The 27,660-nt window shown below is 38.9% G+C and overlaps 1 protein-coding gene across 1 annotated transcript in view; it reads left to right on the top strand.

The window, feature by feature from the left end:
- Positions 1 to 27,660, top strand: part of csmd2 (CUB and Sushi multiple domains 2) — a 254,062-nt gene that overhangs the window by 117,909 nt on the left and 108,493 nt on the right. Inside the window, exons 9-10 of the mRNA XM_046417596.1 lie at positions 24,109 to 24,221; positions 26,047 to 26,124. Coding sequence (XP_046273552.1) covers positions 24,109 to 24,221; positions 26,047 to 26,124 — 191 coding nt within the window. The remainder of the gene's footprint in view (positions 1 to 24,108; positions 24,222 to 26,046; positions 26,125 to 27,660) is intronic.

The following is a 27,660-nucleotide window of genomic DNA, read 5'->3' as shown; positions in this document are numbered from 1 at the left end:
TCCCTGACTGTGTGATAACGGAGGATTATGGATGGTGCTGTGGGCAGTGAACCAGGAAAAAACAACGTGATTTGTCTTAGCATGACTAATTAGCACGCTGTTTGCATGGATGATATGGATCAACTGATCATTTGACAGAAGGCCAGCTTTGGAGGCCATATTGTAGTTTAATACAAAATACATATGAAAACCTGCATAGCTGTTGCTGTCTTGTGCATATGAATAAATAAACAGATACAGTCGTTAAATCACATTGTGTATTATGGTATGGAAGCAGAGCATCTGGGTCCAAACTGTGCCTTGTAAACGTGATTTCTCTTCTCTGTTCATACTGTTCTGTCATGTTAATTAGTGTTGTTGACATGCCCTGAGTGTGGGATACTACATGATGATGTGCTTTGTTAGTTCTATTGATATGTATGTGTGTAACATGTGTTGTGTATTTGACTTGCAGTTTAACGCTTTTGTCTTTCTTTTTTCCCCATGTGAACTTTTAAGTCTGTTTTCCCGAACATATATGAGACTTTACGTGAATGTATGGTTATCAAAGAGGATAAAATGAATCTGACCAGCATCTATCTACTCTCATATTTTGCTCCATTTCTTATTTCTCACCTGTAGTACTGCTTTTATATCATTCTTGAAAAAGGTTTAATAATGATACATTGTTGATGAAATTGCCTCATTGGCTGCAGCAGACGTATTGCATTAAGGACAAGGATATCTCTGAAATATTATAATTATTATTAATATGGGCTGATCTTTCTGTGTTGTTGTGAAATGACTGGGTCAGCACAAAGTAGATCTGGTTCTCTTTGAAGAAACCTTGTTTCTTTATATGGCTATGAATTCACTTTGCATTGTAAATTAAAATGAGACCTGAATTTAAATGTGCCTCCTCTGATAAAGCAGAAAAAGTAGTGTTTTGTTTTGAAGAATATGTTTCTGGATAAACCTTGACTCAAGAGCTGCGTTCCTTCTTTCTCTTTTTTGCGCCTTTTTTGTTTGAGTTGCCTTTGCATACACACTTGATCCTGTTCATCAAGCTTTAACTTTGAAGGGTATTGTTATGCTTTGTATCTGAAGTGAAGGCAGATAGATGGTGCTCGTGAGAGATTATTCTGCCCTTTCTTCTTTTCTTCTGGAAGTCGTGGTGAGAGAATGGAAGGGTTGGCTTTTGGTTTCACCAAAGCTAATGCATTTAGTTCCTCTGTAGCATCCTTCCTTTTTGTGCAATGACACAGTCTTTCTTTGGACTTTTCTTCCTCTAATTCTTTTCTTTCCCATATACCGTTCTTATCTTAGTTTTTTTATCTTTTCTCCATCCCTAATGATGCAATAATAATGCCTCTTTTGACAGTAAACTTTTCCTCCAGGATGTTTGATTGGTCTGCTCTAAGCTATTGTATTACCTTCATTAATACTTGTAAAAATCATATAAATTGTGGCTTTCATTATAACTACTGTCATAATGTACCCTTTGTCTAAAACATACAAGCACAGATGCATACATTTTGTGCTTTCATTTTGAAATATTGTTGATCCAAAGGCAAAGTGTTCAGAATTAAACAATTAGACTTGAATTGTAAAGTCTAGCACATTTAAAGGGAATTTCGTGTGAATATTTTACAGTGTTTTCTCACGCTTTTCATTCCATTTTTTCTTCCTTTTGTCCCTGTGCCATGTTCTTGGTTCCAACCCTTGGCCTGGTTAGGGCTAAGGGAGCCCCACAGTGGATTAGCTCAGGCTTTAGCCATGGTCCTGACATCAAAGGTGCAAGGAGAGAGGAGGGAAACAGCAGAGGAGCAAAGACACAGGACAGCAAACATTGGCACCAGTATGTAAGGGGTGAGAGCAGGACATGGAACAAGGCTGAGCAATTTGTGTTGAGCTGTGGAGGATGGAAGAGCCTCTGAATTGGGAGGGCATATAAAAGACTGAGAGACTATTAAACAGGGAAGGTGAATGAATAAAGAGGAAGTGAACTGATGGGTACAAGGTATCCAGATCAGAGCGAGGTCAAATATTGTGTCTTCATTTCTTATGTTATCCTGTCTACAAAAGCCGCTAGATTGATTTTGCTCATATAATTATGCCAACTGAGAATTGGACAACTACAACCAACAGTACAGGAAGTTGGCTTGGTAAACATTTCTTTTAGCATTCCTTACCCTAGTCTTGTCCCAAAGTGAGCTGTACCCATTGTGTACTACAAGCAGATTTAAATCAGAGTTTATTAATTATTAACATTTAACAATTTCACCCAGGTCTTGTGGGACATAAGCAGTGGAATATAAATACTAAATGTACATTACTCCCCAGAGCCAAGCAATAGATGTTCCTTGTCAGAATTAAACTGGATTAGAGATGATGAAAAATTAATCATTCCGCAGGGGAATAGGTTCATTATGGTTGGAAAGGCATGATTATTTAGGAAATACAGAAGTTTCAAATTTGTTTTACAATTTTGGCATAGTAGGAAGAGGTTTGAAGGGAGCAGCAAGAACAGCGTAATTTATTTCTGCGAACTAAGATGCAAAAAAGTCTCCAGAAGCTCTGACATGACCACACATCAGCCATACAGAACTAACTTAAACTTGTCTGTTTAATTCTGCTGTTGTTTTTCCACATTGGACTGGGCTGGTTGGAAGTTAACTTTTAACAAATGTTCTGGTCTGGCAAAGGTCTGCTGCTGGAACAAGCACTAACCTTAGCTAATGTCAGTCCCACATCAGTGCCAGTACCTGTTTCAGTGCCAGCACAATTTTTTCCAACTTTTTTCAGTGCCAGCATTTCATTTTTCAGTTCAGTTTTTTCATTTTCAATGCAAATTTTATTTTCAATGCCAAAATTTAAAGTTACTGTTCTAGTTCCATAAAAAGATGCCAAGCACCAATTGGAGCCTTCTGAAATTTTGATAATGTCAGATATTCCAATCCATTTACTGATAATTTTACTAAAACTAAACATTTAAGAATATGAAAAACAAATATATTTTTGTTAAAAAATAAAGCAAGGGCTACTTATGTAAATTAAACAAACTTTAACTTGAAATTGCAGTAAAACATTAATTTGTTTTGAATCTCTTCACCAGTAGAAATCATGCACCAGCAAACAGTTCTGTGACACTGTATTCCAAAGACGCACGAGAGGAAGAGCTCCAACATGAGTGAGTCCAGCTTTCTCTTGCACAATGCATTGTCATCCTTTTTGGCTCGTGGCCTGTTAAAACCCGACATACCTCTCCCTGCTGCAAGCTGCTTATCCAAAGCAGATGAAGTGTCACGGTCCACTTTCAAGTTGCTTCATTAGATTCAGTTTTAGAGTTGGCCAGGAGGGGCAAAATCAATTGTTTGTTAATACACAGGAAAGAAAAGTGAAAAAATAAGGAACACAGATGTAACTACATGATTATCTTTCATTTTTATTCATTCATTTTTATCACCCTAAGAGATCCTGAGCCCAGACTGAGAGCCCCTGCTTTTATAGACATTTATATTTTGCTTTGCCAGCATTACTTACTGTGGACGACATTCATGCCTGAACTCAGCTGAGCGTTTGATAGGACAAATAAACCAGGACCCAAGTAGTGGGGATCTGACAGTCAAAGATGCATTTATCAATTATACTGACAACATGGGTGTTTATTTACATGGTTAACAACATGCAGATGTTTCCTAAATGTCCAACAGATGGATGTAACAAATATAGAAAACAACATCAAAGATGCAGTTCAGACTCACTCAGTCATTTGTCTTTTACCAAATCTTGTTTGTGGCTGATTTGCCACAACAGTGTCTAAATCATTCTAATAGATGGTTAAAACAAGACACTTGCTGCTTGTTAATGATGCACAGGTTGCAACTGTAGCTTGCATGTCCTGTGTGTTACTACCTTGAACCTGAAGTGGAAGGGATAAAAACTGAAGAAAATACTTCATTGTTGCCTTATTTTTTTTAATAAAACTTGAGGATGATATTCACGCTCGGCATTCACCGGTTCTGAGGCGCTTCCGACCGGGCATATGTTCATAGAAGTGGTGAATTTGAGGCTAATTATCAAGCACACATTGCTGCTCAGGGAGCTCCATGGCAGATCCCGCGACAGAAGAAGTGTGAACATAAAGTCACATACACATGCATGCACTCCTGCACACACCTACACACAAGATGTATTTTTAGTAGGGAGATATTTGGGTGCTTATGGGCAGGGCATTAAAGTCGCACCATTTATTTAACTGTAGCTAATTGAGTCCAGTGGGATTGTTTGTTGTTATTGAGTTTTCTTTGTGAGCAAAGACCGAGTGGAGGAGGAAAGCCAGAGCCTTCATCGTATGCATGCATCCTATATAATGTTGTTCACAGCCTCAGCCTGTTTGTTTTTCTCTCTATTCCAGTCCATATGATACACAGTACTTGCTACTGTATAGCTGCTCTCCTATACTACTACTCGATTTCTTTCTATTATATTACACACAATTATCAATAAATTCTTATACCTGGATTCCAACTAATTCCTTTGAAACATCTTGACATTAGCAAATGAATATCATTGATTTTATTTTTAACCTGAGACCACAAACTAAATCCTTGCTATTAAAATACAGTGTCTGTCAGTAGTGGTTAATGATCTCCACTGGGTATTACTTCTGAGGTGTCATAGCATTTAGAGATGAAACATTACTTATTGTTCAGACCGTGCAGAGATTCAAGTTTTGCTCAGAGTGATAAAATACCTTTTGATTACCTTTGTTCAAACAAACAAGCTGGCATTGTCATATTGTTTTTCTGTTAAAAATGTTTGCAGGCAAAACTTATTTCCTGTTTGATATCCTCACAAGATGAATATAAAAACAGATAAAAAGGTAGCTTAAGAGTACAAATGGAATGGAATTGCAGGTCCTGTGGTGATATTTTATTTCACAGATGGTTTCTGCCTGGAAAAATGTCTTTCCCCTATAGAATATACTGTTTATACCATAGGCTATGTACGTGATATCCTGCAGCTGCAACCACTGAATAGCAGAAAGACTACTGAGTGGCAATATTGTTAATATTTATCAAGCGTTTCAATGTTAGCGTTAAGCTTGAATGCTGCAAAAGCATGAACAAGAAGAAGAATCATCACCTCTAAAACGGGAAAGAGCTGTTACACAATTGACTGTGTAAACAAGATTCAACAAGAAATTGGTGCTATTAGGTCCATATAAATGTAAGGAAACCTGATTAATGGCTAAATGTCAATGTCCACAGACCAATAGGTTCTTTGTTAAGTTGTAAGAATCACTATCGAGTCCAATTACATTTCAGTTAAGCAAATAGTTGTTTTGCTCCCGATTTCCTAGTTTGCCCTCACTCCAGCTGCAATTGCAATGGTTGGAGTTTCGATTCAATGTACTATTATTACAATAAGATAAACAAAAATAACTATACTGGAGGTGCACTTTAAAGGCAATTGACAAAAAACCCTTGTCTTTGTTAATTATCTTCTGGTAACTCGACCTTTTTCGTTGGAGTAAAGCAGAGGCAGGCGAGCTTGTACCTCAGGGCCTTGTCCTTCTCACTCAGTACAGCAACATACAGTACTTTGCCCTATGTGACTGTGTCACTGCAGGCTGTTTCTGACAGGGAAATACTGATGCTGATTGACAGCTAACACAAGATCTCTGTCACAGCAAGTATAATCACATTCACCATTGAAAGGCTGAAGCATATTCAGTCTTTGATGCCCTGATGGCCTAGAGGTATCAAATACATGAAAGGTATATTTTATTTTTATAAGAATAATGTAGATTTGCCACAAGGCAGCACAAGTACATGTTGTGTGTCCTACACGACATGTTTGCATAGCTGCTTCTACAATTAAACAAAGGATTTTCTGTCATTAATACGGTTTTCTTATCTGGTTTTTAAATGACACACAGATCAATGACACCATACCATCGCATGTCCTCACATACAGGTCTTAAATGACCGTGTTGCCATTTCACGGCACAATGCCTTCTATTTCCAACAGCAACTCTGCTTTAAGTCTGAGGATAAAGGAGCTGGAAGGATCAATGTCAATACTTGTTCTTCACCTGGTTTCACCTTTGCATTCCTGTTGACTCTCAGCTGTCATGCCAACAAACAAGTTCAGGCTGTGTAGAAATATTCTGATTCCTTTGTTGCATACTAATGAGTTACAAATGCTAATGAGGATATTTGATATATTTCAGAAAGTTTCCTCTGCATGACCCATACAGTAAACTTGATTTATTGCTGTTAGTTGCTACAATACAATACCATTTTGGCTCTGATTGCAAATGATTGCATTAAGTATATATTCTATCCCCCTGAAGTGCCTCCCGCACGGGGCTCCAATATTAATGAGAGAGGAACTAATGGCAATGTCACTATAGTGCAGCTATTATGTTGCTCCTGTCCCAATTAACTGCTGTCGTTCTCATTATGGTGACTTGCCATTTTGAATTTTGAAGTTGAAAAGAATATTAATTGTTGTTCACTTTCAGTGGAGCTATTTTGAGACAGGCCAATAAAATTTGTTTGTTTAGCAGATGAGTGCTGTGACGACTTAAAAACTGGCTGCAGAATGAGATAGTGATGGGAATGGGAAGTTGAGTGACATGGTGCACAGCAGGTGGACAGCTGTCACCAAACACCAGTGCAAACAACTACAGCTGCACCCGTGTATGCATGCTAATGTCTGCTTGTTTGCATATGTGATCCATGACTGTGCATACTGTAGGTCGATAAGTTGTGCACATAAATGAATCAGTAATAGCAAAGTTTATGGCTTTAAACTGGATGATAATAGTGAAGAACAGACTCAATACAGAGGTTTGGCAACAGGTTTAACTCAGAGCTGTCATCATTAAGGTTTGTTCTTATCTGTATGTTAATGGAATCATGCAAACTTTGCATACATTTTTGATCAAGTTGAAACATCCACAACTCAGTTAGGCTTCACTTTGAGGCTCACTCAGTGATTCTGCTTCTGTTTGTCTGGGTTTGCGTGTTTCTACTGACTCTGCGTGCATTCATGTTTCATCTAAATATCACAATGCAGCTGAACAGCAGTACTCACCACCATCTGCTTTATAAACGGTGGCTTATGGCCTCCTCTGGTTTTCGAAGTTTTGACATTTAAGGTAGTTCTTCATAGAGACATTCTTATCAAAACATTTATTATTCACTTCAGTTTTATGGAAACTGCCTCAAATGTGTATGGCTTGTGGTCAAAAATCTGTGAGAATCTACGATAAAAACTGAGAGTGAAAATGAAAATTGGAGGCCCTGTTTTTTTCACTCAACCAAGAACAAATGAAGGATTTTCTGATGTTATTACTCATATTATGGTAATCAAAAGGGTTTTGACGGTCTAACTGTGAGCCCTTGATTGTGAATTGTAATAAATGGTGAGACTGATTGTCATTGCACCCCTCATTAGCAAGTTCTTTGATCAAGGAAGGTTGTGGCTGTGTTGTATGCACACCAAAAACTCCTCCACCTTCCTGCCTTCCTGAGGAGAAGATCTATTTCACTTTGGATATTTTGTGTGAGGTAGAAGAAGGTAGGCGGCATCTTGATGCGTGAGTGCTCAAACGCAAGTATCGCCGAGGGCCACGGAAGGTTGATGTGGATTTCTTGGAATAATGAAGCTATATTTGAACAGCTGCTCTTACGCTCTTTACCATCTTTTCGGTTTCCTCCCAGAGTGGCATTAACTTTGTTTTAATGTTACAGAAAAGAAAAAAAAGCCAACTTTATTCCCTGCAGTGTTTTTCTCCACTCATTTTCCTCCAGCCTGTGTTCTGCCTGACTTGCTGACTTCCAACTGGCAGACATGCTGTTGATTAATGTGCTCATAATCACCCCACAGACAGAGAAAGGTGATTAATACTAGTCATTTAACATACTTAGAACCTCCATTGAGAATGTTTGTCTGAGTGTGCATCTCTGACTGTGTTTGTGTGGCTTGCTGGTCCAGGTTTTTGTCCATGATTGAGTATCTGTGTGTTTGTTTGTGTGTGTGTGTATGTGTGTTTGCAAGACTGCACGTCAAAGAAATGATTTATGTATTTCCGCTCTAATGATACTTGGGTAATTGTTGTGAGGTGACGGCATGTTTGCCTATTTTCAAGTGACATTCTGTGAGCGGCTTGCAGCCTGTGAATTGAGATGAAATTGAAGGTTGAACAGGCGATGCTTGATCTCATTGTCTCTTAAAATTTCCACTTTGATTGACAGAGATGTCCTCTGAATTGACAGATCCTAAGGGACAGAACAGAATAACACTTGCATGTTATCAGTGCCCTGGGCTCGCACTCTGCTTTATATCTATATGTTAGGAATACAGCATATTATTGTGGAAGAATGTCCAGGGTTTTGCAGTCTAGTCAGTGGCCACCCAGCCTAATGACATGGGCTATTAAGGCTTCATTAATCCACACAGTGAGGGAATGAGGATGGGGATGATGTGTCTGCCCACATACTGCAGCCACTGCAATGGACCCAGATTCCATACATATGTATATGTATCTGTATGAAATCGATGTAATTATCAATATTATTGTCGTTAGCATCATCATCATCAACATCAGCAGCAGCAGCAGCAGCATGCCAAACCCGTAAGAAAATGTGCTTTATTTAAAAGTCTGAAACAACTCCAGAGTAAAAATAGCCCAAGTGATTCAGGGAGTGTTCTATCCTTTGCAGTATACACAGACCATCTAAGTAGGTTTTGTTTTACCACACCATTAGTTACAATAACTAAGAAAGATCACTGGGCTTTTTAGCAGTATTGCAAATGCAGTAATTTTTTGCCAAGGTTTTTTTTATTTAATTAAATTACTTATTTTTCTGTTATGAGACAGCTGAAGATGGATAATGTAAACAAGCACATGACATGGCCCAGAAAATATTGCTGAAAGGCAAAGTGACCCACGGTCAGTGGGTCACGTTTTGCTTCTGAATTCTGTGCAGGCAATTATTGTCCACTCACAAAGTTATATTTGACCAGTCACAAGCTGCAAAAACAGCAATAACAGAGCAAGTACTAACTTACTACAGTATTATACAACAGCATGTTATGGTCATGTTATGGTCCTTCTTTGATGTGCTCATAATCTAAAAGCCTTTGTTGCAGCTGCGGTTAAGATGTATAACATAACTCTTATATTTACGTACCATCTGAGAAAGCGCGATGGCATCTAACTCAAGCTCTGCTGGATTAGAGTATGCACACACACATACACATACACACACACATGTGCAGTGCATAATGTGTACAGTTAAATGTCCCCTTCTGTTTTGTTCATATAAACTCAGGTAGGTAATGGGTGCTTTCTATCATCTATATCGTAACACACACCTGCAGCAAGCACAGGCAGTGGATATATCATGGCCAAGGTGTGGATGGGGTGAAAGGTCAGTGCTGACTCAGGAAGAAGCAGATGGAGAGACCTCTTTTAATTGGATGGTGGTTTTACGACGAATCCGTCATGGTCGTGGATGATATATAAAAGACAGTTCTTCTCTTCTCTTTCCTTCCTCTTCTCTTCTCCCTCAAGGCATTTTCCATCCTTTCTCTTCCCACTTTATTTGATTAATGACTTTAATATTTACCTGCAATCTCCTTCTCCCAACATTGGCCCGGGATGATAAAAGAAAATAAAGCAGAAACACATGAAAGAGATTCATTCCTTTTAAAGCTGAATAAAGTATAACTATAAAAGACTATATGAGTGCATGTTATCTCCCTCGAATGGTTTTAGACTGGCAGACCAATAAAGGCTAATGGAAGAAGAGATCAGGCTCTATCAGCTAGGGTGAATATCTCTGCTCTCTACTGTATAATGGAAGAGAACTTGGCCCACTTCCACTTTGCACAGATAACTTAAAGGCTTAATTCTACCTGGCCTGTTTGAAGTTTAGTGCAACACATGAAGGGGGGTTGAAAGATGTCTTTGAACAGACTGAAGCGCAAATTGAGCTGATGTGACATGACAGTGCATATACATGATTTTGTGCATTTTTTTAACTTGTCTCATAATATTAAATGATAATTAATCCAACATGATAAATCACTGTTTGGACATTTGTGTCTGCACATTTTCTCTATATGTGTGTGTGCATGTTTTGTAAAAGTTTGTAAATTTGACCAAATACGTGAGAACACCTGCCCGCATTCAGGTATGAATCTGTGTATCCACCCCTTTCGGTTTACTTTAAGCAGATATCAACTGCTCTAAGAGGCTGTCCTCAAGGCTCACATTTCAGTTGCCTGACAGTCCACAATAGTTATTTGAACGTTTTCATTTTGCCATCCCTCTCTCAGCAGTGCCGGCCATCTGGATTTGGGATTGGCATGTTCTCTCAGTCCACTTGTCTGATTAAACTTCAACAATCCATCCCCCAACCGTCTTAAACTAAATTGTTTCCAGCCCCTAAATGTAGGACATAATTGCTCAATACCATTTCATTTCTCATTCTCATCCTTTCTTTTTCTCTTATTCTTGTGTTTAAAGAAGAGAAACACGAAGCAGATAATACTGAATGTGGCATCCATTTGCATTGCATATTGTCCCAAAAAAGTAGGCATGGACAAGTGGGGTGAAACAGAGAGGGGATTACAGGGGAGTGATGGTAAAGGAGAGAGAACAAATGCTAATCTCTAAAAAAGAACAGAGAAAGTCAGACAAAAGGGCTAGTGAACACAGCAGTGGAATAAAGGCTTCCTCCATCTTTGTTTGCATCGCATACTTTTCAGTTCATGCATTAGCAAGAATCTCTGAATGGGTGCACAATAGAATGGCTTTGTCAGCGACCCTCAGACTAATTAAAGGAAAACAAATACATGGAGCGCCTGGGAATAAAGATACTGTGGGTGGACAGCGGGAGCGACAGTGCAGAAGAAGAGGCACTGAAAATAAAGGTTGTGGTTGAGTTATGGCAGCTCTTGGTGCCTGGATGACTCATTCCCTATGTGGAAACTGGAAGCTACTCATCTCATGCCAGTTTCTTCCTCTCTTCCTCCCACCTTGAAGCCTTTATTCTCCCACATTTACCATTCTCCCATCATAGAAATCTCAAAGCTGTCCTCACAAGCTCAATGGCGTGGTACTTGAGCAGAAAAATCCTGAGAAACAAACAAATTCTACTCTTTATAGAGACATAGAGAAAAAGATACCTACTGTAAAATGAGTGAGTGGTGCCACAAGAGACAGATGAGTCTAAATGAGATGAAAGAAGGGAGCAACTGGGGCACCAGATGTCCATCTGGGGTTCATCTGCTATCCTTTTCCAGCATGTCCGAGTGGCTTATTACCATATGCAGGAGACAGCCAAACATGTGGCTTAACAGGATCAAGATCAGGATCAGAAAATCAATTTTATTTTACAAGATGAGACAATCAGCCTTTTCAGCTCTGAGTTGAAATAAGCATTATTACATAAAGAGGGAGATGACACTAGATTTTAGAAAATTGTGGAGAAAGATTAAAAGGAGCATTTTATAACCTTTAAAAGCTGTGAGTGATGGCTAGATTGTCCCGTCTGAAAGACCATCACATGAAAAGTTGACTTTTATGAACCAAGGCCAAAGTAATACACAACTGGAGCATGAATTTCACATGCATTCTCAGGCATTGGGGCTTCACTAAATGATCGGTACATTAAGTAACATTACGATTTGAAGGTTTGTCTTCATGTTCTGGCTGTGTTGTTCACGCTAATAAGGAGGGCTTTTACTTTATGGATCTGGCTTTGACACATTGCTGTATTCTGTCTATTGGCTCATTTCCCTAGTGGGACCCAGCCAAAAAACAGGATTTTCTAATGAGTCATTTAATTCAAATGTGGTAAAATCATTGGTCAATGATGTTTCCGTTCAGTTACATACATTCATTTTTTTTTTTCCCAATCCAGCACGAAGCTTTCACGGTTTCTTTATAGTCAGCCAATATGTGTTTAACCACTGTATTGTATGATTTTATGATTCTGAGGTCTTACAGTGTTGCAGATCCATGGCAGAAACACATGTGTGATGACCAGAGGCACAGTCGTGATGCTGGTGCAGTACACAGCACAAGCTGGAAGAGTCTGAGAAGGGTGACCAACCTCAAATTGCATCAATTCCTCTCATCTGGTTTAAAAGCAGCAGACAGATTCCTAAAGGGCTGCAAGAAGCTGAAGTCTCTGAGAATAGATTTTTTTGACCTCAGGGTTGCAAGGTACAAATATATGACCTAGCTAATGATGCACACGCTGAAAAAAAAAACTGAAGACTGACCAAAAGTATATAAATATATCCCTTACAAAAGCAGTACTCTTTTTTTTAGCTTTTTGTTACAGCCTGTGTGCAGTCCCCACATCACATATTCCAGAAGGAATTCACACATCCCATCTCCTGGATGATAGCATAATAGCTTCAAGGATTTAATCAGCTAAAAGAGAAAGCACATTATATCCCACAGACTGTTGCGGATAACGTTATTGTTGAGAACAAGCCATCCAATGAGACTCATCCTTCAGTACATTTTAAAAAAGATACTGATCATCATTTGAACGTGCAGAGAATGTGTTTACATGCTTTTAGAAAGGTAACCTTGTGTCTTCTACATGTGAAAGCCACATAAATTGCTTTATAATGCACATGCTTGATTTTGTGATAGTAATTTGTTTAAGTAGATGGCAATGTGAGCAATTTTTTTGTGTTCAAAAACTGCATTGCAGCACCTGATCTACACACCCACCTTGGTGTGAGGGGGAGCATTTGGGTCCTCTAACAGGTGCATGCACAAAAATGGACATTTACAGAAATAGCATTGTATCCATGTCGGTGTAATCAATACCTGGCAAAAATAGTCTATAATGAGAGGTTCAGATTGTTCATTTCTGTTCAGAGAGCCTCTTCGGAGTCCATCTTCTCTTCAGAGAAAAGATTTGAGCAGTGCATCACTGCTAGCTAACAATCATACAAGATAAAGAGACCATTGCAGGAGAGGTGAGAGCTAAAATAGTAGCTGTATATGGGAGTGGGTGATTTAGAGTAAAACTGAAGTGTGTGGGATAGCAGCCATCGAATCCAAATGTGATGTCCAAGTATAGACATGTACGCTGGTGTGGTTAAAAATGTCTTCCTCTCTTGAATCTTCTGCTAGTCTATTTTCTCACACTCATTCTCTGCTGATTTAAGCAGCCTGTTGTGTACAGACTTGCAAATGCAGCAGTGTAAAATGGGGTAAAAAATCATTCTGTGAAAATACACAAATAGCCCCTCAAAATAAACGCAGATGGATTTTAATGGTCTTTATTACTTTGTATATTTCTCCCACTTGTAGTTAATTAGCTTGCTTTATACTTCATGTTGACCTTTATGTATTGTACTACCCTTTAATGCGTGGGAGCCTTGGGGCTTATGGTTTTAAAGGGAAAGTTCTGACTATGCACTATTCAGGGCCTTCATTATAAAAAGTGCAAAGGAGCGGATTGTATGGCAACATAGGTTTATATCCCATTTAGACTTACGAATGTCATTAAGTTACTGTCACTAATGGGCTCCTATTAAATCATGTATGCATTTAATGACCACATAGACCTCAGAAATAATAAAAAAAAAAGATGAATATATTTGGCATTTCCTGAAACCAACAGCAGTAATGTTATGTAGAAGCGGTACATGATCAGAATTGACTTTTATTGTACAATTCATCAATGCAAAGTTTGGGGACTAGCCCTTCTTCTTCTTCATGTTTTCTCACTTTTGTTTCTGATTCTTGCTTTCTTTCTTTGTCTTTGTCATTTCCTTCTCACTATTTGTACTTTTGTGCTTCTCTACCTTTGTCTCACCAGTCTTCATTTTCAGTCAGAATTCTTTCCTTTTCTTTTCGAACAGGGTTGTGGCCTCTGTGAGCCCGTGAGAGAGATCGCCCTTCTCTTTTCTAGCATTCAGGATTTCATTTTCTCTCTGGCTGAACTGCTATTCCAACTGACTCACTGCAGTAAATTCTACACCACAACACTTTTCTTTTTTGTTTTTCTGTATTTAACCTGAGTATCTTATTGTTTTGCTCTGAGAGTTGTTGTGTCTTTGCCACCAGTTTTCCAGCCAACTTGTTGTTCTCCACATGGCTCATTTTCTGGATGATCTGATTCATCCGAAATTGACGATATTCATTGAGAAAGGAGATCTGTGACTCATACGGACTGATGGTCCTGGAAAATCTTCTGCATTTAGCATCAAACTTTACCTCTCCAAGTTCAAAACACTTCATCAGTCCACTTATTTTTTTTTCTTCAGGGTTCTGCTGCTCACTGCAAGCCTCTCATCTATCCAGTCAGACTCGTGCTTCATCGAGCATTTATTCAGGATGTCGTTCTCATAGTGAGCGTGCGTACGGTCTTCTTGCAGATTGAGAAGGTCCGGGATATGGCAGCATACATGGCTGGAGGAAGTCTTGAATGATGCTAAGAAGAAGTCTCAACACATTTACCCCTGTATTTTGGCCTATTTGTTGTTTTTAGGGGACATTGTTTCTTCAGTGCATGGTCCTGTCTGTTATAGATAGACAGATAAACAGATTATAGGCCAATATTCAGGCCAATACAGAACATATTCTCTCAGAATATGACATGCCTGGCAAATACATGTAGTGACTTCCTGTAAACAGAGGGTGTTTGTCTCTGTGTTCAGATTAAAGAATTAACATACAATTTATGCAGCTTACTGTGTTGCAGTATATCTGAACAGTTTTTAATTAGTGTGGACATTCAGGTAATATATATGCAACATGTGCTGCTTTACTCAATTCCCCCACTTAACAGTTCATTTGCTTTTATTAACTTGCTCACTGTGTGCAAAAGAAAAATAAGAAATGGTCTTAAAAGGGAATCTTATATGTGGTTATATTCATCCGTCAGTGTGAGTTGCTGAGTTTTTGAGATAGTGGCCATAGAGATGTCTGTCTTAACTCAAATATAATTAAACCAGATGACACTTTCCTAAAAAAAAAAAAAAAAATCAAAAACAAACAAAAATTTATTAAAAAAAAAAATTATACATATTTTCTTTCTACTGAACGACACCATATCGCCACGCAGAGGGAAACTCGCATCTGCTCATGGGTGATAGGTTCATGCTTGTGACAGGATGGGTTGTACACGTTAATGGTTTCCTGCTCCGCTGAGCTGTAGGATTAGCTGGTTTAGTTAGCTAGCTTCTTGTCAATGACTGAATGAAGTGAATGAAGTGGATTTCCTTCTGTGTAGTCCAGAAAGAAAATAGTTCCTATGTGAAACTCTGTGGATTATCTATAGTCTGTGGATAATCTATAGGTCTTGATTTCTGGAAAGAGACATTGCTGTCAAGAGAAAGTATTTTTTGGGTGAACTGTCCCTTTAAGTGCTTTACCAGATCTGCATGTTTTCAATCTGGTATAGACATGCTAACATCTGATACAGTTGACATTAAAAGCATTTTCTTTGAAAAAATGTTCATCTGAGCACAAACTGTGCATGACTATGCAGTCACACAAATGAGTACAAGCAGATGCAAGCAAAAACCTTTAGGTGCCTCTCTCCTAACAATGAAGTTAATTTAGGATGCTCTGGTATCAAACAAATACAATGTTCTGGCGGGGTTTGGAGGATTTGACAGTGTTGCCAGGTTCAATATCATTAGCATGGTTTTACCTGCCTCCTAGCATACTGCATCATCTCATACTCGCTCTAAAAAACTAAAAGCTTACACACACACAAACCACAAGGGAGTAGAAAGACAAATAGGGGAAAGATGACAGAGAATTTACCCAGCCAAGCATAGATGTCCATTTTAAACTGACAGTTGATTTCATCTCGAGTCCTTGGTTTTTCTTATTACAAGTTTTTTTAAAAAAGGAACATCCAGAACAAGGAAAGTTGCCTTTTTTCATTCATTGAAAATGAACATTTCATACAATATTATTGATTTGTTTTAAAAAGATTTTTTTTAAAAGCTAATACACTTCCAAGGGTTAGCTTAGCTTAGCATGAGCCCCGCTTTTAGGGTTTAGGTTGGTTGGGATGGCTTTCTCCAATATACAGAGTGAAGCTAACTGCCTGCAGGCTGTAACCTCCTGTTTCTTTGTTGCTGAAGAACTAATTGACAAAAGGGTACAAATTACAAAATGAAACCATATGGCTCTTTATGGCTCTCTCTTGCTCCCAGTTTTGTCCCATGACCAGTCATAGTATTGCAGAGAAAAATTCCCCTGGGCCCAGAAATATTTTTCCCACAAACCATCGTTATAAAGTAGATGTGTAAAACTGTTTATACGACATCTCAAACTGCAAGCAAGCTCAGTTATGGCTGTTTCAAAGAATTTTATATTTTTTAGTTATATATTTGTAAAACTTTCATTGAGCCTTGGAAAGAAATTAAAATAACTCTGCTGTCATCACAAAATAAGTTGAGATGTAACTCATGGACAGAGTTGATGGGAGAAACACTACTGCACATATTCAGTGAGTCCCATAGCCAAAAAGTAAACCTGAAGCTAAACATTTTTTTGTTGTGTGTGCCAGGCAAGCAGTTGGGTTGAACAGGAACCCTCTTTGCATCCGATATAGAGTTCTTCTTAAACATCTATGGGATCTGTTTGTCAGTGAGGTCATTTTCTACAATTTACCTCAAAATCAGTTGTGAATGCCTTCAAGATCGATCTTGATCTAAAACCATCAGATTGCCCATCACTACTGTGAAGTATTAAGTTGTGACAAAAAGGGCAGTACTTGTAAAAGACATGAATTCATTCATTGTTGAAATGTGTTGTTGAGTTTGGTTTCTTTGGAGGAAAGATCAAAGCACTTCTGCTGAAGCTTCATTTTGCAGTGTTTGTACTACAGTCAAAAGCACTGGTTCTCTGGGTCAATGTATACTTTGAAGTTTCACAGTAGTCATTTGCTTTTGATAGTTCAGAAGACATGGCTTGGTGGATGGGGAGAAAGGTCACTAATTGAACATTAGAAGTGTATGTGTCATCGGAATCATTCAATGATCTTTGATTTCTGTGGGAGGTACACATGAAGTCACAGTATGTTTCGACGTTGTGATTTGATGAAAATGATACTGTAATGACACTTAACTTTTGTGTTAACTCAGTGCAGCGCTGGCATTTCTACTACATTGTTCTGTGATGGCACCCCCCCACCTATATCACCTCAAGCGTCCCGTAGAAGAGAAGGATGACGTCCCTGTAATCGGCCCTGGGATATTATTGGCGTTTGTTTATTGTTGTGCTTGATAGATCTACAGGGAGAGCTCAATTATCACTGCCACTTTTAAAAGTGACCTTGGAAACTCATTTGTTTTTCTCCCGGTAACCACAGATCCAATACTGCCCGCAGATGATTACACCCTTTGAGACATGCACACATGTTGTTTTGAATTGTGTGATATGATGGATGGTGTGAATATTTATGTGTTTGCGTGTCTTAAGCAACCTTGCTTAGTGATGATGGCTGTGTCATGTCAGTGGAGTTTGAGAGAAATTAAACAGAGGAATTGGAGAGAATAGCCACAATATCTGTGTTTGTCTTTTAATTCATCTTAGTCCAACAAGTAACTTGTTCTTGTGTGGCTTGATTTGTTGAAGGCAAGCCTTCATTAGGCTCTGTATAGTTTTCTCATCAGTGTTCTTCCTCGGTTCATTCAGTGGCAGTTTAGTCCGATTGCTTTGCTTTCTGTGACTTTGCCTAGACGTGCACCTTGACTCTTTAAACAAGAGTAATAAATCACACAGACACTGGGATCAATTGCAGAACAAGTGGCACTAAATTCTTCACTTCCGTGAATTGAACAGCTTGAGTTTATGATTCTGTCCCATTTCCGCTGCTTGTCTGTATGCATTCTGGCTACTATCAAAAGATCTCAAAAAGTTATTGCGTCAAATTTTTAAGCAACGAAAGTTCGAGGTGCAAGAAAAACTTAAAATTCTAGGACATTTTTTGGGACAAGGGCACCTTTTAAGTGTTTTGTTTTGTCTTATAAAACTGTAATGTGTACAATCTCATACACGATCACATAAAATAACACAATCTGTCTCAGATTATGACTGAACCAAATTACACCGAAACAAAAGCCAGGTATTGTGCAAGACATGAGTTTGAGTTATGGGTGTAGTGTAGATTTACCTTTAAACTAGAGATTCACATGACATGGATGCAGCAACTCCAACAAGACAACAAAGACAAAGACAAACCCTTCGTTAACTTGCCTTACGCTGATCATGGTTAATCGCAAGAGCTTTACTTTGATCAGGAAAATGGAAATTGGACTTCCATATATATAAAAATATACAACACTTTTCACATCTACTGACTCTTCCGAGTGCTTGCCACATTCGCCCCTTTAGCCACATATCCATACACAGATGGCAGAGGTTTACTGTCTTGCTTGCTGACATTTTCACTAGCTGCCCAACCTGGAGATTTAACTTTGATTAGTGAACAATCCACACTACTGCCTGAGCCACACTCACCCGTTTGGTGTATATTAACTTTCATATAGGTTGTGCTTATTGTAATCCGCCCTGTCCGTCATCTGACCTTCTCTTTTTCTACACAACACTCTCACAGTTAATCTGACCTAAGCTAGTATGCTGCTATTCCTGTGTACAGTATGCTGATGTCCCTGACAGACATGACATATTTTTGATGTGAACAAGTCATTGTTAAGAAAAGTTTGCATTTATTCCGCCTCAGGGCTCTGCTGGTGAGGATACCATACATTTCTCATGGTGAAGTAAATGAAACAGCATTGCAGAGTAGCCAGTAAGGTTACTTTTAATTTGCATAGGTATTAAAATTGAAAGAGTATATCTTCAATCAAAGCACTATCACCTGCATATTTTACTGTCTGGGAGAAAGAGATCTGAGCCCAGACTGAGAAGGAAATGCGTGATTGACGACTGATTATGAATGGCAAGCTCATGGCAAGGTCATGGAGTTATCTCCAAGATCAAAGTGTGTTTTAACATCTGTAATTTAGACCTTCTTGGTTTAAAATGACATAAACACAAAAATGTGTTTGCAGACAGTTTCAATATAAGCTTGACGAATAGTTAAAATAAGGGAAATGTAGTCAAGATGAAGGCTAGTGTGTTGTTCTTCCCAAAAGGAAATTTCTTTCAATCAGTGTCCATATTATATGTTCTGTGAGGGCGGAAAATGAGCTGTGGGAAAAGGAAGAAAGGAATCCCTCAGAAGATTTAACAAGGCTTTCTGATGGGGCCAGAGGTCTGCCTATGAATAATACACGAGGGCCGAGAGAGGAAGAAGAACAGACATTTTGGCTCTGTTGGACCAGGGTGTCTCAGGGAAAAGTAGGCATGTTGGCTCTGATGGGTCTGCAGTTTTACTGGCTTGGCCAGCAGAGGTTTTAACCTCTGCTGCAGTGCCTTGTTTTTGAGCTCAGAGCTTCAGTTCAGTGTTGCACGGACCCATAAGACATAAGTGCCCCAAAGGCCTCTCTTAATACTTTGGCCTTAACTTATAGTGTAAGGCTGATGGTTTTTACTGCCTGGGTGGTTGTTGTTTGAAAAAAAATGACTGAATAGCATTGAGGCTTTTGTGTTATTTGGAACAGGGGGCTCTGGTGGTTCATTTTAACCTCCAGTGTATGTCTGCTCTTGGTTACATCTGAAGGTCACAACTACAGCTGCAGTTCCAGCTCTTTAATACTGCCATTCTGGTCTTCAGGGTCTTCCACACTTATTAGTTTTACCTCCGAAAGATGTGGTGTGTGTGTGTTATGGAGAATCACACACACGCACACACACACAGAGAGAGTGAGAGAAAAATGGAGAAAGAATTTATTGGTGTCTGCATGGATGTTTACTGTGAATGTTTGCTAATGGTGGCATGTACGTGTATGTCTGGATAGACTGGCCTGTGCTACAGTTCATTAAAATGCTGAAAGTTTTGGCTTTAAAGTCACTGTGACCCCTGGTCTGCTGTAAAGACCAGGACCTGCATACTGAGTAGAGATCCGATTGATCTGCCTAAGTATCTGCAATTAACAGGGACGTTCTTCGTCCAGAATCGGCTGTGTCCCCACCGCGCACATGCAAACACCCACACATGAAACCATATATCTCAATGAATGGATGTGCTGAACAGTGATTTAAAACGTTTGATCCTAATGTGGAGCTAGTCACCTTTGACACTTACACTCCGCCCATCACTGATTATGCATGGAGTAATTTGACATCTTGGCCTTTGAACAGAAAACAGATGACATGAAACGATGAATATAAAGCAGAAAAAGGCTAATTTTACTGGGAAGTGTTGCTGAATTGCCTGATGATTACGACCTTTGTTCAAATTCCTGAAAGGCATTAACAATTTAATGAGTCACAGCCCATCATTATGGAAAGCATCTCTATGCTAGTCTTACGTAAATGTTCTTGCGTATTCCTAAGACCTTTAATCATAATAGGACAGTGAAATGACAAGTCGAAGGAATCTTCTAGCAAGGATTTGCAAATGAGACTGCAGATGCCCAGATGTTGACAATGAAGTTGTGTAACCAAGAAGGTCTTATGAACATTGGTAACATGCAATATAAACTCATGGAAAAGAGCTGCATCAAAATCCTGTGAGGTCTGTGAGGAAATGAGCGGTTCACAGCTTCGTCCCCTCACTCAAGAACACCACCAAGCCCCCATCACCTTGCCTTGTCCAAAATACATTTCTTGGACAATCATCGAAAGTCTGACTCAGGCTGAGGAGCTTTGGGACCTGGAAATAGAAACTGATTTAGCGCTGCACTCTCAAGACAATTCCACATAAAATCTAATATGATTGGCCAGGCAGACAGGGTGAGGCGAACGGGAACTATAGAAGTAGCCACAACACCCTTCAGAAGACCTCCATCAGCCAGCTCAGGACTTTTTCTGTTCCTCCTCATGGTCATTTTCACCTCTAAACTTTCAAGTTTTCAGCAGAAAAAAAAGGAGCAGACAGCGAAATGGGAAAAGACAGAGGTGACAGTGGGTCAATCTAACATTTATGCTGGTCTGGCCACTCCTCATCCTATATTTATTAACCACCTATTTCTTAATGGGAACTCCTCAATTTCTTATCCTTTGCCACTGCCACTGATTACCAGATTCCCAAGTCAGCCTTTAGCTTGTTTGTTGCGAATTAATGGAAGTCCTGCTCAAATTGCCCTTTAATTCAAAGGGAAGTTTTCATTTGTCCCCATGGTGAAAAAGGGAGTAACTCAACACAAGTGAACAGAGCAGTTTGCTTTAAAATCCTGGTGCTGGCTGGAGGCCTTTGTGTGTCCATGTGGGTTGTGGGAATTTTATACTGAAATTCACTTGTGTGAGATTCACTGTCTCAGAACCAGTTATGTGCTCAAAGCCAGAGGTGATGCTGTTGCTCTCCATCCTAGTAGCGCCACTTCAAAAGCGTATGCGACACAACCCAAGCCCCCCTCAATGCTTCATCTTTCCCTTTCCCTCTTAAGTGATAAAGCATCTCCTGAGGCATGCGGACTGACTTTATCAGTATTGCACTCAGTGTTGTAAATCAAGGGCAGAGTTGTACTACATGGCTGCACATTTCCGCCTTATTTTCATCATACCATGCAGCCTCCAGTCCAGTCTGAAAGGCAGTAGAAAAGCAATTATCCGATCAGATAAATAGCTTCATTGTGCTCATGTGTAAAATATATATAAAAAAGAAGAGAATATCAATAAAGGCAGATACTGTATGTAATGTGAATGATGTGAGATGCATGTTGTTTTCTTGGTTTACTTTGTAAACCTATCCACTATGCTTCAGTGAAACAGACAGGCCATATGTCAGAACGTTCAGTGCATGAAATGGGCAATCGACAGCCCAGAGGTTTAGGTTTAATAATGCAATTGTCTGTCCTGTTGGTAATCCTGCATATAAAGTGCAGGTACTTGCTGTGTGTTTGATTTTCTGTTCCCCATCATTATTTATAGACAGTTTTATACCTTAATATCTAAAGCCCAAAGAAGGGTTCATCTCTCCCATCTTAGGTGCACGGACAACAAGCTGTTTCTGAAAAGTGTTTGGTGTCGGTTGAGCAAGTCAGTGTGGGGTGTGTAAATAGACACTGCACACATGTTGCACCCTCACTGTGACCTACCCTTTACATTCGAGCAACACCCATCCTTTTCATCAGGGCTTCAGACTTGGAATTAAAAGGATCTTCTTCACCCTATAGCGAATAGAGTCAACCCCATCAGCATGCCTGACCTTGACTTCAGTTTTTTTGTGACTTGAACATGACTGTTTGATAAGCAAAGCTCGATTCAATGGAAATGTCTTAGCCAAGGGTTGAGGTCAATGGCAGCACTGACTTACAAGTGACGGGATGTCAGCCAAACTAGCTGAAAGGAGCCAAAAGAGACAGGAGAAACATTTATGTTTCGTCAGGGACACGCTCTTTCTTTTCCACCCTCTGCTTCATTTTCCTGATGTCTGTTTGCCGTGTGCCTGAAAAGCCAAATCACTGACATTTCAATGTGCCATCTCTCTTTCTTATTCTCTCATTGTCTCGTTTCTCCCTTGGAGTTTGTCCTTCATGCCATTCCAAAATTCAAAAGTCTTTTCTACTCTTTCTGTCTCTCTCTCTCTCTGAGGTGAGTTTGTGTTCAGCTAAATGAAGAAGTTGAGCTCTTGTACAGTGAAGCTGTGGTCCCATTGCAGCAGGAGATTACTTTATAAACGAAAGATGCTCTGTTCTCATCAAAATAAAAGTTAATTCTGTCGGCATCCAGAAAACAACATGCTTTTAATTGATCCTAGGAGAGCTCCACAGTTCAGTCTATCATCTCCACCAAACACTCACATTAGATACCTCTTTTATTAGATCCCTGTCTTTTTTTGTTATAGCTGCATGCTTTGGGCTGTTTTATTTTGTTGTCCATCTGTTTTTTTTTGTTTTTTTTGCATGCAATGCATACAAAATATGTCCCATATGTCTTTTCCAGCTTTTACTTTACTTTCTCTTTGCATTTTGACTGTGTCTGTGTTTTTTTTCCCAGTGATATTAAACAGAGCTGGAGGTGTACCTCTGTATGTAGGGAGGTGAACATAGCTGGAAAAATGTAATTTACAGAAGGAAGGAATTGGAATTTATGGGAATGCGTGCCAGAGTGTATAGGTGTGCATACTGTATTCAAGTGTGTGTGCCTGTGTCTCAAGATAAAACATGATGTGTCCCTAAATGACTTTGGCTTTAACAACTGAAGAAGTACCTGGTATGCTTCAGCCCTCATTAGCATACAGATCAGGAGGAACTATAAGTTTTTCTGAAGTATAATTCATTATTGCATTTTCAGTGCAATAAATGTGGTGCCCTGTCTTTGAAAATGCCAGTGCTGCTCTTTTTTTTTTCTTTTTTTTTTAATCGGGCCACAGTTTGGTTTAGAGTCGTTAACATTACAGCATTACAGTTTCCTTTTGAACACCAAGCCCTCCCTTTAACAGATCTTAAAGGTGAAGCATTTTAACATCAGAGTCATGGCCACATTAATTTTGAAATATTAGTATAATTACCATAAACAAACAAGACAATCATTGGGTAGACTGGCAGGTTCTGCCAGTCTCTGTAATATACTGTCTGCCATTGGGCTTGACTTTATTGGAAATCTGATGGATTGTATAATTGTTTTATGGCACAAAACAGATGCACAAGCAAGCACAATCCTTTCTTTCGATGGCAGTTGATAGAGTAAATGAAATATGATGGAGAAGTTACTTTCTGTTCTGAGGAAACCATTAAAACAGTGTGTGTGTGCATCAATTACAGCAACTATCATACAATAAGGTATGATATGCATGGGGCTATGTCCTGACAAACATAACAAAGTGTAAAATAAGCAAGGAAGTTTATCAGTCCTTAGAAATGTGTCAAAAGTGGGATTAGTACGAAAGTAGCCTTTCACCCTGAATTAATTCACGAGTATACTAAGTGCTAAATATTTCTTCAGTTTGCTTTCTGCTACCCTCATATTTGCATGTTAAAACATTAATGTGCTTAAACTTTAATAATCTAATGCACTCCTTCTCCCTGTCTGTGTGGCTCCAGGTTCACTGGCCCCAACCTTCCCTCGCCCATCATTAGCAGCAAGAATTGGCTTCGACTGCACTTTACCTCTGATGGCAACCACAAGTTGAGAGGCTTCAGTGCCCAGTACCAAGGTAATGTAAAGAGAGCTTTTGATATTTGAAAGGGACAGCCATTAAAAATTCACCACCATCATGAAAAATTCTCAATTATCTTTTGGACCAGTTTTGTCTTTGGACTTTTTACAGCAAATAAACAAGGACAAATCCTAATATTCTGGTGACCCACTAAACTTTCAGATTTCCTCTTGTACCAATAAGAGTATTGTTTTGAACTGTATGCAAAAAAGTACACCACACCACTGTGGATGCTCTCGGAATACATCTCATTATCTGAGAGGCAGATTGTCATGAAATTTGCTAAGCATATTCATGCTCTTAAGGGAATTAAGTGTTATTGACCTTTGTGCACCAGTGTCAAGACGATATTGAACAGGGAAGCCATCAACTGTAGAATAAAGCTGCTAATAAGACTCACACCCTTCATCTTATTTCAAGATTTTGCTAAGATTTTTTTAGACTGTAATTACTTCCAGGGCAAAAAACCCCAAAAAAACAGAGCTTGCAGACCCATCATCAAAATACCCCACAACTGAACAGACATGCATACATGCACACACACGCACAAAATCATGTCCCTTTTGTGCATCCATTTCCTATCCCATTATAGATAGAGGTTCAGGGGTCAGCTTTGACAAGGGAAAAATGATTAGTTCCTCCGCAAAAAAGGTGATCTCACCCATAGCCAACTGCCGGAGAGACGATGGGATGAGAGAAAGCAGAAAGGGAAATAATAAGAGAGAGAGGGATGTATAATATGGGAAAGAATAGGCTTTGAGCTGGTGGGTTTACAGGTTCAGTGTTAGATAAATATGTTTAGAAGATCAAAGACAAATGGGAGACTAATACTTTAATTAGATTAAACACTGACTCCATCTCCTCCACCACCACCACCATCAGCCATTCTCTTGATGACAATTCCCATGATTCGACAGCGGTGGCATGTTGTGATGAAATGACTGTTAATTGAATCTTCTATGGCTCTATTAATTTCATTTTCTTCTTCAGTTTCTTTCATTTTATTTGACAAAGGAAACCCAACCTATCAAACCCTGCACCTAATGGCTTAGTTCCCTCACCAGATACCCTGATAATACCCCTTTTCCTCCCTTTTTCTCAAATCAGGGTAACAAATCGAAAAAGAGCTTTGCTGTGTATTTTTCTTCCAGACGCATAATAAACAGACTTTTTGACACATGACTCAGATTAGCTTTGAATTACTATGCAGCCAAAACTGAGCGAAGGATAAAAATCACATTTGTGCAAATAAAGTTACATTTTTTTGTCAGGAAGTGTCAAAGTAATTAAACGGGATGAGTGTGAAGGGGTGCACAGACAATGCTGATAGTGTTTTTGAAACTGATGAATAAATATGCATTTAGATGAGCCTCTCACTTTGCTGTGATGGCTTTGTGTGATTTTTTTTTTTTTGTCTCTGCAATTATCAAGAAATTCAATCATTTAAACTCACTGTATAAAAATTAGTGGTTTTGCTTCTCAAATACCTTGCCTCGTACTCCTAATTTCCAATAATAATGACCGAAAAGATTTTTGAGCTCTCTTTTTCTATGCAAACTAGTTGTACAACTGGACTAACATTAAACACATGTATTTTGGAACTCCTTGAAAGGTGGATTTTATTTATTTATTTTAAATGTTTCATCATTTTCTTATTTGGGCAAGGTTTCATTTTTGTTTAATGGCTGGATTGAGTGTGGGAATGCTGTGCGGTGTGTTTTATGAACTGAATCTGTTGTAGACATTTAGACACTGCTGATTGTGTGGGTGTCATTATTGCACTCTGCTCTCTTATATGTCTCTGCCCTGTTTTACTCCACAGTGAAGAAGATGACTGAGCTTAAGTCTCGAGGCGTAAAGATGTTGCCTAGCAAAGACAACCACCACAAGATATCAGTGTGTAAGTTATAAACTCTCAATCAACGGAGTTTTGCAAATAAACTGGTAGCTGAACCCTGTCTTTAAAACGATTAATGTGGACGTGATAACTGGGTTTTATCTGGTACAGTGTGGCAAAATGCAAAACAACTCTAAACTCATCACAAAGCAAGAATAATTTCTTTAGCTTGAGAAAAGTTTAAGAAATGTGAAAAAAAGGCAGATGTTAACAGTATCTTTTCCTCATTGTCCATCTCGGGTGAGGCTTATTTTTTCTCAAAGCATTACAGAGTGACACCAGAGAATTTGTTGCTCAAGGATAAGCAGCAGGTATAACTGCAGTAGGAGCTGAGGATTCTATTTCATTGCACGGAATTAGCTAAACAAGTGACTCAAGGCTCAATACCAGGAAAAAAAAAAGAAAAAAAAAATGACATGTTGAGTATGACAAATCCGTTAGTTGTAAAATAGAACAACTGCTGTCTGCGCAGCCTGTATGTCTATGTATTGGAGAAGATGCTTGACAGTCCTTTTCAGCTTTTCACATGTCTCTACTCTTGTTCAAAATCATGTAAAAGGTTTTTTTTTTTTACTCCTTACACATTGGCCAGGTAATAGGCTGAATACTGACTTTTGTAAGAAGTACAGACACAAAGGACGCAGTGTGTGCTAGAGATGCAGTTCTAATAGCAAATGGACAGCAGTAATTGCATTGCTTTCCCTTTCTGTCACGACAGTCTTCCTTGCCCTTGTTCTCTCTCACCTTTTGTCTGACTCCGCTGTTCATCATACCATCCGGCTTTATTTGAACATCTGTGACATTAACAACTTGACAGCCATGAGTCACCCAACTAGAGTGGCACAGAGAGATGGATGTCGAAGGATTTAAGAACAACCTGTTGAACAAAAAAAGAAGTGCATTAATGATAATCTTGCCTCAAGGCCATTTACAATTCATTTTATCCACTTCTACCTCCCACTTTATCTTTTGCTTTCAATCCTTATGTCTGTCAGAAAAATCAATTTTTTCTTCTTTCCTTCCATTTGCATTGCTTTTAATGCGTTTATTTTCTTTTTACCTGCTTCCACTTTACATTTCCCTGTCTTCAGTATTTTCTTCTGTTTAACATTGGAAAGACAGGCACATTATCGGAAATGTTTATTACTTATATATTTTTTTATCCATTAACTGTTACATACATGGAAATCTAAGTTACCATTCCGAGCTCAACAGATGATCATTTTGCACAAACACATTAAAGTTCAGCATATAGAATGTAGTAATGGTGTACTGGTATTTCCTCTTCACATCTACGGCAGCATTTACTCTGCATTTGATAAAGAAAAAACTCTGAAATCACCAGACTGGATCTTTATCATCACATCACTGTTTGCAACAATAATCAAATATTGATTTTACATTATTTTTCAGATTTTTGTTTCAGATCTAGGGGTTGATAAATTGGAATTAGTGTCCTCTTTGTCATCTTGTTCAAGATCATATCATCTTTTTTTTTTCCTCTGCCTTATCTTTCATTATCTCTGCTGACACCAGTGA

This window comes from Scatophagus argus, chromosome 17, assembly GCF_020382885.2.
Source record: "Scatophagus argus isolate fScaArg1 chromosome 17, fScaArg1.pri, whole genome shotgun sequence".
In the NCBI taxonomy this organism is placed as follows: Eukaryota; Metazoa; Chordata; class Actinopteri; family Scatophagidae; genus Scatophagus; species Scatophagus argus.
The sequence above is the reverse complement of the archived record's forward strand: the minus strand, read 5'-3'. Positions and strand labels throughout refer to the sequence as shown.